This window comes from Camelus dromedarius, chromosome 7 (assembly GCF_036321535.1).
Source record: "Camelus dromedarius isolate mCamDro1 chromosome 7, mCamDro1.pat, whole genome shotgun sequence".
Classification (NCBI taxonomy): domain Eukaryota; kingdom Metazoa; phylum Chordata; class Mammalia; order Artiodactyla; family Camelidae; genus Camelus; species Camelus dromedarius.
The window spans coordinates 64,354,627-64,367,779 of NC_087442.1; the positions used below are offsets into that span (position 1 = coordinate 64,354,627).

Sequence of the window (13,153 nt, forward strand, 5' to 3'; positions counted from 1 at the left end):
TTTCACTGGCTCCCCCATTCCCTGGGGGGCAAAATCCAAATTTAGTTTCATGTCACATGATGAACTTGTTGATCCGCCTGGCCTGTGTCCTTACCCAATCTGAGATTTTCTTCACATGCTCTGTTCCTGGACGTTAGTCCTTCCAATACATCCTGCCCCATCGTTTTACACCGCCGTGCTGCTCACTGTGCTCCCTGCCATCCCATTCTATCTGAAGGACTTCTGCTTATACTTTCATACACCACTCAAATAGTTCCTCTTTTTTTGGATCCACCTCTCAACTTCCTGACTTTGCCTTCTAAACAGAGCTGGTCATTCCCTCCTTAGTGATACCAGTAAGCCTGGACTCCGTCGCTGTACTAAAATCCCTATGAGACTGTGAGGAGGAACGAGATACTTCTATCTTGAAGTATCTTCTGTCTAGCACTGGACCTGGTATGTGGGAGGTGCTTTACACATTTTCATTGAGTAACAGGAAATCCAAGTTCATACTAGAATATAATACTTGCTCTTTTTAAGATAACTTTTTTTATTGTTTTCTTCCACTCATAACAGTGTTACCCAACCATAGTTAAAAATTCAGAAAAGATACAAAGAATGAATGGTCTAGTTTTCAACAGCCTGTGAGTACAAACTGAATCCAGATGTTTTTATGCTTTACTTCTAAGGCCCTTGTAGACTCCCTCTCTCCTGTCACTGGGAATTCTGTTTCAGAACAGGCCTGTTGTCACTTATTCCCATGGATCACAGAGACAGGACTCCAGTAACCAAGCCAGAACTCAACTGTTGTCCCTCACAGTATCACTGAAGTGTCACATCCGGTTGGAACACTGTTCCAAGCTGCAGCCTCTATGATGTCTTAGTGCCAGAAAGGTTGAAACTCAATTTCTTGCTCCCAGAACTGGAGACGCTAACACTCTACCACCTTGCGGTGCAATTGAGAGCGCAGATACTTGACTGCTGCATCGCTGAGCTGGTTGGTTATGGTATGACTTGTGTCAGGCTCGGTTAAGTGGCCCCATATTTATGTCTCCTTGCTGAATCTGACTTGCAATTCTAGAGCCCTAGATTCCTTTTCCTCTTGTGGTGAAGTGTTTCTCAAGGACACTATTGTCTGCTCTGTTTCCAACTGGGCTACCTTCAATTCCTTTCTTCACTCTGTAGACATGTATGTATATGTCTGAATCCTATTAGGGTATAGAATTTCCAAGTTTATACTCGAGAAGGCACCTAACCCTCCACGTAGTAATGAATAGTCCTTTGTAATATAACAAAAAAGTGAACTTTACTCAATGAATGTACTAATTGTTTTTTCTAATTTGTGCCCTTAGCATGAGTTCTGTGGTCTTTAATAATAAATAATTTATCTATGTAAAAGACAAAGTTTATAGTTAGTTTTGCTGGTTAAGAAAAACTTCCGAAGCATAGTCGGTTGGGTTAGCGAGTCCTGATAGCTGATGTATAAAACTGTATGCTCTCTGAGGACCTGTTTTGTGGTATGCTTTCAACTGAGCTGTATGTACGTCAGAAGTAGAAAATGGAATTTACCTTTTCTCGTGGGTAGCCTGAGTTTTATTTTGCCTGGACATGTACCTGATATTATTTTGTTGCTTTACTTTTCTAGACATAATCCATGTGTTTTGAGATAGGTGTTTCATGAGCAACACCCAGTTACAGGAAAACAAAAGTTCTTTAACAGCAGTCATGAACACTGGATATAATTGTGTGGTAGATTCGGATAGTATCTTTTTTCATAGCTTATAATAAGTTTTCAGGAGTAGCAAGGATTGGTATTTCAAGGCCTTTTTAAAATTTGTAATAAAATTTATGAATCTATGCAGTATGGCATATCAGATGTGATTATTTTGTTATGCTCAGCTTTACTGAACATAGAGAATGTGCTGAAGATTATTTTTTTTTTTTTTGCTTTGGATCAAATCTGCAAGGAAATACACATATTCCAAACTCATCACCCATAAACAGATATGTTAAGACCCTCAAGTGGTCATTTTATTAAACAAATACAAATTTGAAATGTTCATGATAAAATATATCAATATTACATGAACATGTGTGTAAATAGTAATTCTACAACTGGGAAGACATCTCAGTTTTATTAATTTTGGTGACATCTTCCCAACCATGTCTAATCTTCAGTAACTTCTTCCTCAAGCACGGCAGGACTAGGATGACTTTGCATAGCAGGACAACAGTTGGAAGGAAAACAGCTATCATAAAAGTTGGAGGTGTATACCATACAAATTGTTTTATATCCACCCATTTATTCCAGGCAAAAATCAATGCATGTATTGTACCCAGCAGAAGGGAAACAATTCCTAGTTTGCTCTGCGAAAGAGAAAAAAAAATTATCTTAGTGAGATTGATTCACTAAGAGTTTATTCTATCCTATATCATCTGGATCTGTTCTGTTGCTTGGAAATTCTTTCATTCATCTGTGATTGTTTTCCTATTACGTTTTTCAAAAATGTCCACTCATTATCTTTCCACTCTTTTTACATGTGGGTAACGTGTTTGTTTCTGGGCTATCTTAAGTTGAGAAAATTAACAACCATCCTCTGGTCTCAGTTAATCAGTAACACGGTCTCCCCTTTCTCCACACTTTGTTCTTCTCTCTTATGACATTTATTTTATGATGCTTTGTCTCTTGTGCATTTGCCTTAACTCAGTCTGTCAAGAGACATCTAAATCAGGGACTCTGCTTACTCAGCACAGAATTAACACAATGATTACACATTTTAGGTGCTCAATAAATATTGGTGGGTTGACTGAAGATTAGTGTAAAAATCAACTTGACATTAATGATCTTTAACAATTATGAAGGCAACTAAAGTGATTGACCCTGATTTTGGTATATGAATACTAAAGTGAGTAAGTTTGGCCTTTGTTAAAAAAATGTCAAACATCTGATAAAGTGGAAATATACCAACAATTATTTCAATGTTTGAACAGAACATAGAGATACAGAGATGTGAAGAAAGATTTCAGCTTGCATTGGGATACTTGGCACCATCCAGATAAAAAAGTTGCTTAAAAAGAAGTTGTTGACCTATGTATTTTTATGGCATTCTGACAGTAGCTGTGCTAGATATCTTTTGACTTCTATTCACTTTACAGGAAATGCTCACTAACCTGCCAGAATGAATCTAACTCACAGTTATTTAGCAGGAAGTACTCTTAAGCCCCAGTGAATATAACCAAATAGCTATGTTTACATTTTCAAATATAAATCTCCAAGGTAAATTGTAGAGTAACCAGTTCTCGGATTGTAACTGAAAATGTCTAGGTAATTAATTTTAAAAATTACATGTGATTGGTTGAAGATTACTTTTACAAATGTGTACTGTCATATTATGGGCTAGGTATTGTATACAGAGTGGAATAGGCCGAGTTGTCAAGATGCAGTGTTTGAATTCCTAATGAGATCGGAGAAGTGATGCACAGCACATGAGTGACAGGCAGAACCATGTAAGAGGAAAGTTATTTAATGAGGATCAGACAACTCCAGTGGCTCTCAAGCTAAACCTACAAAATCAGCAAATACTGCATTTGGAAAATGTGGCACCATCTCTAAAACAGATCAGAATAATTCAGATGGAGACATGCTTTCCAGCTTAATCAGACTTCCTGATAAGGTGTCTGTTGAAGTATATAGATGGACATGTAGAAAGGATAGTGAGGATTATCCAACTTTGCAAGAATTTCCAAAGATGTCCACCCATAAATATTAAAGCTATGTAAATTAAAAAATTTTGGCAGTGATCATGACTGAATTAAATTTAGTCCTTTGAATCTTGTCAGACATGGATCCCCTTGCAAATTCTGGCACATTGTTCTTTTTAGGGTATAATCTACCACCAGGAAGTTTAACCTCAGTAAATCTGAGATAGTTTTGAATTCTAAGAATGTTGAGAAACTTCAAATGAGTAAGCTACACAAAATGTAACTTGGAAAAAGCAGCCTTTAAGATTAGATACTAGAATATCTTTGGTAGGTAAAACTCCGTATTTCAAGGAGAGAAGCTTTTTTATGGATAGTACAAAGCTCTGTAATTTTAAAGGCATGAATAAAATCAGAGGATAGGCAAAAAAGATTTTTTTTTTGGAGAACTAAGAAATCATTGAATTTGAATTTCTAAAATGTCACATTTGTTGTTATTATTAGATAGACAGCAAATTGTCTAACAAGTTTCAAATGTTAGAGATACTTTTGAGCACTGCTTTTTATGTATGTCTACAAAACACTTCTATTTAGAAGTAATAGGGAAAAATGGTAGGAGAGCACATTATTAATTGGAACAAGTGTGAGATCTTTGCTACTGGGAAACTATCTGTTTTCATTGGGGTAAAGTCAATACACTTGATGATTTAGTAGCACAGAAAGAAGATTTACCTCTCTGAGGGACCAGAGTTATTTTATATGTAATTTACCTGAATATAGTGAAATTCTCTCCATGTCAAAGTGTCGCTCACAGATGGGATAGATGTTACAGCCAAAAGAGCCAGTATTGCAAGTGCCACAATTCCCAGAGACACATAAATTTCCATTCTCCAAACGTCATGCTCAATCCAGGCATCCTCTTTATTTTGCTGGACCTAACAGAGGGTGAAAAGAAGAAGAAAAAAATGCAAACAACATTCCAGTATAAGAACCTCCTTCTATACTCCCTCCTTTATGGGGGGCCTATTAACTGGGGGCCTCCACAAATTCATGACTTTGTTTTTGCATTTCCTCTAAGAGAAATAACATAGGAGTATTAATCTCTTTCTTTGAGTGCAACATTTATATAATGTTTTATTATTCTCTCTATATATATTTATATATCTATATATATATATCTCTATAGATATATAAAATACACATAAATTCTAGCTATTAGAATTGTCATGTGTGTAAGCAGAAAATAAGAACAATTTGCATTAAAAAAGTAGTTTTGTGAGGGTGGTAGAAGATTGAAATGTGGCTCTGTCCATGAACAAAATACTTGTTTATAGTGTTAAAGTTGTAGTTTACTATTTTCAACTTAAAAAACAATCCTCAACTCAATAAAAAAAGGGTTAAAACAAAACAAAACAAAACAATCCTCAATTTAAAACTATACCACCAAACCCCAATCAAGGGTTATAATAAAAGAAATTTAAAAAGCAGATCACATTCTCAACACAGGGTTTTAACAGAGGTTTGGGGTGCTGATAGTGAAAGAAGAAAGAGTTCATTTGTGAGGAGACTCAGACTTTTCAGTGGAGTGATATTGTCATCCTACCTGTTGATACGCCCAGTTTAGCAGCTTGTATCTGTAGGATCGCCTCATTGGATAGGATAAACTGTACATTGCATGCAGTACAGCAAAAAAGAAACTGAGAAGACCAAATTGCTTTCTTGTTACCATCCACCTATCCAGCCAGTGTGGAAATTTCTTATATTTGGTTCCATTATGAAGCTGTACCACTGCTGCTATCACACCTGGCAAATAAACCAGTGCCAAGAGGGTGATGGAAACCATTGGCAAGACTTTGTTGATGACCAGGATGGGAATTTTGTAAAAACACTGTTGATGGGCAGTTACAAAAGGGTGAATTACTTCCCTCAGAAGAGTGTAAAGGAAAGTCAGAGATGAGACTATAGCAGCAATTTTCATTGGCAAACGCCAGTTTGGAAAGAGTTCCTGTTTGTGCTGAAGCTCTGGGGGGCAATCGAATTCATTGAAATGGTTTGTTGGGTGCATGTGCAAAAGCACAGGTCTTTTCAGCGCGCTGGTCTCTCCTGAGTCCTTATTCTACAAAGGAAAGAAAGTAAACATCTTAAAGCTGAACAAAACAATGGGATGCCTCTGAAACTAGTTACTTACTGCTCATTGTGCTTATCAGTTAAAAAGGACATTCAGAACCTTGCTTTCGAATCCTGCTTAGCTGAAGTTGGCATCGACCGTGTGGCATTGGTCAAAGGTGCTCTTGGCTGTCCTACCTTTCTTAGTTGGGGTTCTCTATGATTTCTGTTATTCATTTTTCATTAAGACAAAAGAAATACATGCTTCAGATACCAGCACTAAAGCTTAGACCATTGTGTTTCTATCTTGAAAGCATAAAAGAATGGATTAAACCAACTGGAAAACAAACACTGAAAAACTTTAAAAATCCAGTAATCCTTGGTAAAAATAATGACACTTGTAAGTTGTGATGGTTGTACTTGTTTTATAATTTTTTTTTTTGATTACTGGACATCTCCTTTGTCACTAAACAACTCTGTGAATAATTGAAGAATGAATTCTTCATTAATTCAAGTACAAAGGATCATGAATAATATAGTCATTACTATTAGATAAAATACTAATTTCCATCATGTAGTCTTATATTCACAAAATATCTCATTTGTGTAAGTACTAACAGACAAATAGTCTATTAGACAGAACAAGGGCTATATAAGTAGTTAAGTCCCACAGGGATGATCTACTCCCTCAGAAGGTTGTGCTCCTTTACCCAGTTGCATTTCTAGGTAGTCAACAATTCAAAAGAAGGTTGCATTGAATATTCTGTCACTTCCCCAACTAACTGATACACTAACAAATTAGAAAAAAACCCTCAAAATAAGAACTTATATTAGAGTATTTCATATTGTGTTACTTTATGAATAAGTTTACTCTCTTACCCAATATGTTATTCCTCATTTCTTATAGCCCTATATGTAGGCTCATAACATTTTAGTGCTCAAAATGATATTAGTGATTATCTTGTGCATTTCCTCAGTTTAAGAAGAGTAACTTTAAATCACAAAGTTCTCTATAATTTTTAGTGTTTAAACGTGACCTTTTGCCATTTGACTTTTACTTGCAGTAATAAATCAGTGTTACACCCAAGGCTTTTTCCGATTCCTCCCTTTAGACGGGAGTATGATACAACTTCTTCCGTCTCTGCATGTTAAGAGTCAACTGAGATCAATTTTATAGTTAAGGGTGAAGAATTGTGGAATAGCAAGTAACTTGAAAATAAAAATGATTTTATCTTATGCACGCTTATTTTAGACAGTATGTACTTGTAATACTTTATTTTTCCTATTAAGAAAATTAAGATAAAAGAAATACGTTCTGTTACAACCATAGTTGAGATCAGTTAGAAAGGTAAAAAGAGTTTGGAACCAAAATTTTTTCACCACTTTTTCAGTCAAATAATGTAGTAAGAAGTATGTGATCTTGATGTGGGGCAAAAGTACAACAAATGATTCTTACTCCAAAATTGAATTTATTTGGTTAAATAGTGATTCATTAATTAACTTGATGATCTCTTGATAAGCTACCCTAGTGCCTATGAAAAAAATACATGTTTACGAAACTACTGTTATATGGGTATTGGTGACTCTTTTAAAAAACTGAGACCCACAAAATGTTAGAAAGAATTGCAAGGGCTTTGGAGATGATCTGGTCCAACTTTCTTGCTTTATAGATAAACCAAGATCCAGGATATTCATTTGTTCAATTCAATAACTGGGATTATTCAAGGTTATTCAGCTAAATCCATGACAGTGAGTCAACGTACAACTTCTCTCATCCCACACTACCCTTTACCCATCACAGTATCAGTGACAGGAATCAGAGTAATGATATCAGCAGACTAGAGTGAAAATCACTGTTACAATATTGGGAGATACAGAACAGCATTTTAAATATTTATAGATGATGATGATGATGATGATGATGATGATTATTATTTTACCAAATAATCATCTTCTTCTAGATTTCTCCTAGGCTTCATTTTCCAAAGTTCTTCTGGGTTGGTTATGTTTTGTCTGCTCTCCATTAATTCTATAAAATAGTATGGCTTCAGCCACCTATGAAAATAAAAATAATTAGCTTTGTCAAGTCTATGCTCTTTATAGTATTAATGTTTGACAGGGTAATATGAAAAAATATAAGGGCTAGAGTGGCAGATAAAGTACAGTTTAAAATACAGATAGTGAGTGATTTACACACTTCAGGTTACTTTATAATCTGTAAGAATTCAAACAAGCGCCCTTATGTCAATAGTAAATGTTCTTTTGTCCAATTATCAGTGCAATGAATGACCTAGGTGTCCAAATGGAATTCTAAGGGTCAGATGTTGCCTTTTATCTTAGGAGAATTTAACTCCAGGTGCTCATTTACAGGAAGTCAACTCCCCTCAAAGGTAAACAGAATTAGAAATGCACTTTTTGAGAGTAACAATGTTATCAATGGGGGTTGGAATTGGCTGATAAAAGATTATACTTCAGGAAGTTGTGTTTCATAGGCTTTGGGGTTGACACAGAAATCTGAAATAATAATTAAATGATTTCATGGGGAAATGTATTCTGAGTTTCAGACAACGAACACAATAGACACTCTTGGTAAGGTGAACCTTGACAGCAAGATAAAGGACTGAAAGGTTGTATTTTCAGAGAGCCATTTTCCCATCGGAGTAACAGGCTAGTTTTTGTTGGTAAGACATGAATTACTGGTATATTTCCAGTGGGGTAGTTGAGTTGTGTTCAATCATTGACATACCCACTCTTCTGGTCCACCCTGTGGAAATTATTTTGTCAAACTTCCTACCAGACAAAAACCTTTTCTTAATACCCTTCACAGATCTTCATTTGGGCTTCAGATAACATTTTTTTAGGAAAGGCAAATATGACATCATAATAGCATTCACTGCTTTATGAGTTCTAAATTTATTTCCAGAGGATTACATTGCCAGTTTGTTCTTTATGAAATTCAGTAAGAAAACAGATTTGATATACAACCATTTGATTGACAGAAACATTCTAATTGGTTCTGAATTTGAGACCACTTGTAATACTTTACTAAGTGGAAAGTTCTAGTCATTTAAAATACTTAAAACATTCTCTAACTTTTAAAGATGTGATCTTCACAAGGAATAAAGAAGAGCCATATTTACAGGCCAACATGTTCCTTTGTTGAAGTTCTCTGGGAACATTTTCCATAAATTATCTATTTTATAATTTCACAATATGCTTGCTGAGGGTATTTGTTTTGGTCTGCCCACAATCTTTTCCCAGTTTTTTATGATCTGAAACATTTCCTCTAACCGGAGAGATGCTCTCCTTTGGCCACCGTAGTGGGACTAATGACTCAGTCCTGGCTAATCACAGATCTGTGTTCCCTTAGCCACACTGATTGACTCAGGGATGGCACTCAACTCCAGGTGAGCCAATTAGAGTCCTTCTCTGATACTTATATACAGAAGTGAACAATAAACAGAAGACGTCTTTAACGTTTTGTTAAACTGGAATGTTAGAAGCCTACAGTGTTTTCTTCTAAGTGCTGTAAGGTGGAAGATGTCTTTAACAGGACAGAAGAAAGCCAATACATGGAAGCCTAGGCAAGAAATGGGGCAAGACACAAGAAGAGACCTAGCATATTCAAGTATTTAGAGTCTCTGAGACCAGATCCTGAATTTTTCAGTTATACAAGCCAATACATTCCCAATCTTGCTGAAGTTAAGAGTTGAGCGTGTGTCACTGGCATTTGAAAGAGCTTTGAATAAAGCACATGCCAGTCATCAAGTATTCAAAAACTCAAATCTATGACAGACATTGAGGAAGAAAAAGAGAAATGAGACTTCATGTTTGCTCTGGAGGAGTTTACAGTCTATTTCCTGAAGAAGTATTATTCCAAATCATGGGATGATTTAACCAGCATTATTAACAGAGTGATTTGCGGGTGTGTGTATGTGTCTAGGAATAGAAGTTTTATATACTGCAATCAAACACAAGAAATAATTCACTATTTAAAAAATGTTTTAACTGTGCGTTTCCGGATGGCAAAGATGCTAACAAACAAATCTACACTTATTCAATATTAACTCACTATACTGTGAACAGCAAGGCCAGGCAGTGGGAATATAAAGTTAAATGAGATAGAGATTCTGCTTTCAAAAATCTTGAAGTATAGGACACAAGGAAGACATTCCGACAACTAACTGCTTGGTCATGCAATGAATCACAAAGGAAGACAAAGTTGCATAGACAGATGGCGGCATGGGAAGGGTGAGGGCTCTCTTCTGGACCTGATCCTGGGGCATCTATGTAGGTGGCCATGTTTGCTGGTTGAGGGCCAGTTTGTACAGAGTCTGGGTGAATAGCCAGAGTGGCCCTGGAGAGGTATCCAACCATTCGTCTGGGTAGTAGGGAGACCATGCTGGAGAGCAAAGCCAAGGAAAAACCCCAGGCAGGAAGGGAGCTTGTTGACTGTGTAGCCCACAGTCAACTTTGTACCCTGAAGCCAAAAAATAAAATATCAGTCAAATGAAGTGTGTTGGTTTCCATCAGACACTAACCAAATACATAATTTTAAATTCTACAATAAAATCTTTTCATCAACAAAACAACAGGAAACAGCACAGTATTTAGATGTTAGAAACTCCAGAATTTGATCCAACATTCTCTTTCCTTTCCATTTAAAAGCAAAGCCTATTTCTCATGCAACTACTCTGTTTTGCTGTACCAGGATGGCTGACCTGATGGTTCTTGCTAAATATTGACACAACCCGACTGATGCATATTTATGTCGAAGAATTTAGTATCTGAAGAAACTCAATGACTGGGATACAACATGAGTTGCATTGGATTTTCAAACCTTCTATACTTTCAATTGCACACTTAGCAAACTACATTTAGCTATGTGAAAAGGAGATATTTTTCTTCACTGGGCTGTTGTTAAACTTTGCTTCCTCCCTGTACTCAACATTCTGTGCTAAATAAGTGACTTTTACTAAATGAAGGGTTTTTCTTACAAGAAATAGAACAGAGTAAGGAATTTGAAAGTGTTCGTAAATTTTGCCTACAAACTTCTTTCAGTGGATTTGACCCCTGATTACACATATAAAGCCCTGAGTGACTATTGGGAGGAAACTTGAATCCCAACCCAGATCCTGAGAGTTGTACTAATGTTCTAAGAACTTAAAATGAAAACTCTGTTACTAGGAAACCTGAATACAAGTTGCACGATTTTAAGTACTAGTATCAATCATTCAGCAATGCTATGCAGACTCGTGACGATTTTGCTAAGTTGGAAAACTTGCCATCGGAAACCAACCTAAAGACAGACTTAACCCATCAAAGCCCCAGAACCCCTAGCGAAAAGGCTTCCTTGTGAGTGCCTGGCTCCCAGCTCCCGGACCTGCCACAGTGGAGCGGTGTGCTCTGCGGAGGGCTGGGCTGCAAAGTTGAGCGTCCTGGAGCCGCGAATAAGAGGCAACTCGAGCTGCGCTCTCCCCGGGGCGCCGCCGTCCCAGTCTTGGGAGGGCTTGCAACTCGCTTACACCCCTCCCGAGGCTGGGAGCCGGCGCCCGGCCTCGCAGGGACACCTAGAGGAAGGGAGGAAGCGGCGAGCCAGAGCGATACAAGGGACTCACCTGCTTCTCGGCGTGACCTGACGGTAAGTCGTGGCCGCAGCGCCGGTCTGGAGGAGACAGCCCCACGCGGCGCCCGAGCCTCCCCAGCGCGGAGCCTGCACACGCCCGCTGCAGACCACGCCTCCTAGGCAATTGCGGGCCCAGCGCCACCTCCCGGTGCCGGGCGTCCGCAGGGCTCCTGCTTGGCAGGACAGTACTGGGAAGTCCGAGAGGCCCAACCGAAAATTTTCCTAAATTGCAATCCAGCCGCTCCTGGCTTTCTTTCAAATAGCTCTGTTCTCTGCTTGAGGTCTGCACGACGCCCTCCCAGTCCTCGCCTTTTCTTTCTCTTCCTTTCTTTCCTTTCCTTTTTCCTTTCGTCTCGTCTCTGTCTAGTCTCCTCTCTTCTCTTCCCCTCTCCTCTCCTCCCCTCCCCTCCCCTCCCCTCCCCTCTCCTCTCCTCTCCTTTCCTTTCCTTTCTTCCTTTCTCGCTTTTCTTCAGTTTCTTTACAGCAGTGGTTCTCAAATTTTAACGTGTATTTCTTATAGGGCTTATTAAAACACCTATTCGAGCCCTCCTCACGCTGTTTCCAGTTTGGTAGGTCTGGGATGAGGCCTGAGGTTCTACATTTTCTAACACATTCCCAGGTGGTGGACTGCTTTAGAGCTTAGCTTGCTCATTTTAAGCTTAACAGCAACTCTTTGAAGTGGCTGTAATTGACAGTTGACAAATACGAATCTGATCTCTGAGGGTGACTTGCTACCTAAGTTGTCCAAATGTTGAGTACCCTGAAACGCACAAACCCTGTGCCCTAGCTGAATAAGCCCTCAACCCCCACATTTACTTCTTCCCTTCCCCGCCTCAGATATTAAAGCCGCCTCATGTACCCGAGCCCAATCAAGCACTCCAAACCTAAAGCAAAGTTACTGCCAGTATTGAAAAGTTTAAGGTTTTTTCTTTTTCCTTTCTTTCTTTTTTTTAATATGAGGGATTTGGAAAAAGAGTGAATATGAGCAGGGGATTAACTCCTCTGAGTTAGAACCAGCCTCAGGGTAGAGTGTCTGAGACCTGAATTGCAACATCTGAGGATTTGGTGTACAATATCCCCAGAACTAATCTGATTAGGAAAAGCAAAGGAAAATAAACTCTCAACCGCATTTTCCATGATTGCCCTTTACTCATAGCTAGAGACTGTTCATGTTTTAACATGTATTTTGGCAGTCATTGGCTGTCCATGGGTAAAAGCCTTTTGAAGATTAAATTACCATGGACTGACGCCTTGTGGTAGAAATAGATTCTTATGCTTTTTATTTCTAGTGAAGCCAGTAAATAATTATTTGTAAAAGTTTTAGAAAAAATCACAGTACGTGTGTTTATAGCACAGGTCACAAATAATGAAGACAAACTGTTGAATATGTCTAAGCACTATTAAATTTTTTAAATGATGATGAGTCTTAAATGGTCAAACAAAGCAATGTACTTTTATTCTTTAAGATTTGGTAGAATGAAGTTCATTCACTGTTTCATAATTTATTTTGCATATGAAAAGGGCAAGGAAGCTAAAATTATATTAATATAGATTGGCTAATGATAACAAGCTCTACTTAAAACCTCTTTTCCTTTTTAATTAAAACTTTTAAAATCAGGCCCCAAATATTTTTGTTTTATAATTAGACAAACAGTTTTATTTCTGCACTTCTTCTGAAAGTTTTTTTGTTCAATATTTTAGTGTGGTGAATAAATATGGTATGTTTCAAGGTAGAATGATTGA

General features: G+C 37.7%; 1 protein-coding gene and 1 long non-coding RNA gene across 2 annotated transcripts in view; one reads left to right on the top strand and one right to left on the bottom strand.

The window, feature by feature from the left end:
• Positions 1 to 1,984: 1,984 nt before the first annotated feature.
• On the bottom strand, positions 1,985 to 11,495 carry STEAP1 (STEAP family member 1). The gene is made up of 5 exons (XM_010978013.3): positions 11,403 to 11,495; positions 7,725 to 7,839; positions 5,282 to 5,794; positions 4,449 to 4,613; positions 1,985 to 2,346 (listed from the first exon to the last, which is right to left on the bottom strand). The coding sequence occupies exons 2-5, from the start codon at positions 7,806 to 7,808 to the stop codon at positions 2,089 to 2,091; spliced, it is 1,020 nt and encodes a 339-aa protein (XP_010976315.2). The 5' UTR covers positions 7,809 to 7,839; positions 11,403 to 11,495; the 3' UTR covers positions 1,985 to 2,088.
• LOC116153975 (uncharacterized) overlaps positions 11,369 to 13,153 on the top strand; it is a 445,662-nt gene continuing 443,877 nt past the window's right edge. Inside the window, exon 1 of the long non-coding RNA XR_004137755.2 lies at positions 11,369 to 11,425. This is a non-coding gene — a long non-coding RNA (uncharacterized LOC116153975). The remainder of the gene's footprint in view (positions 11,426 to 13,153) is intronic.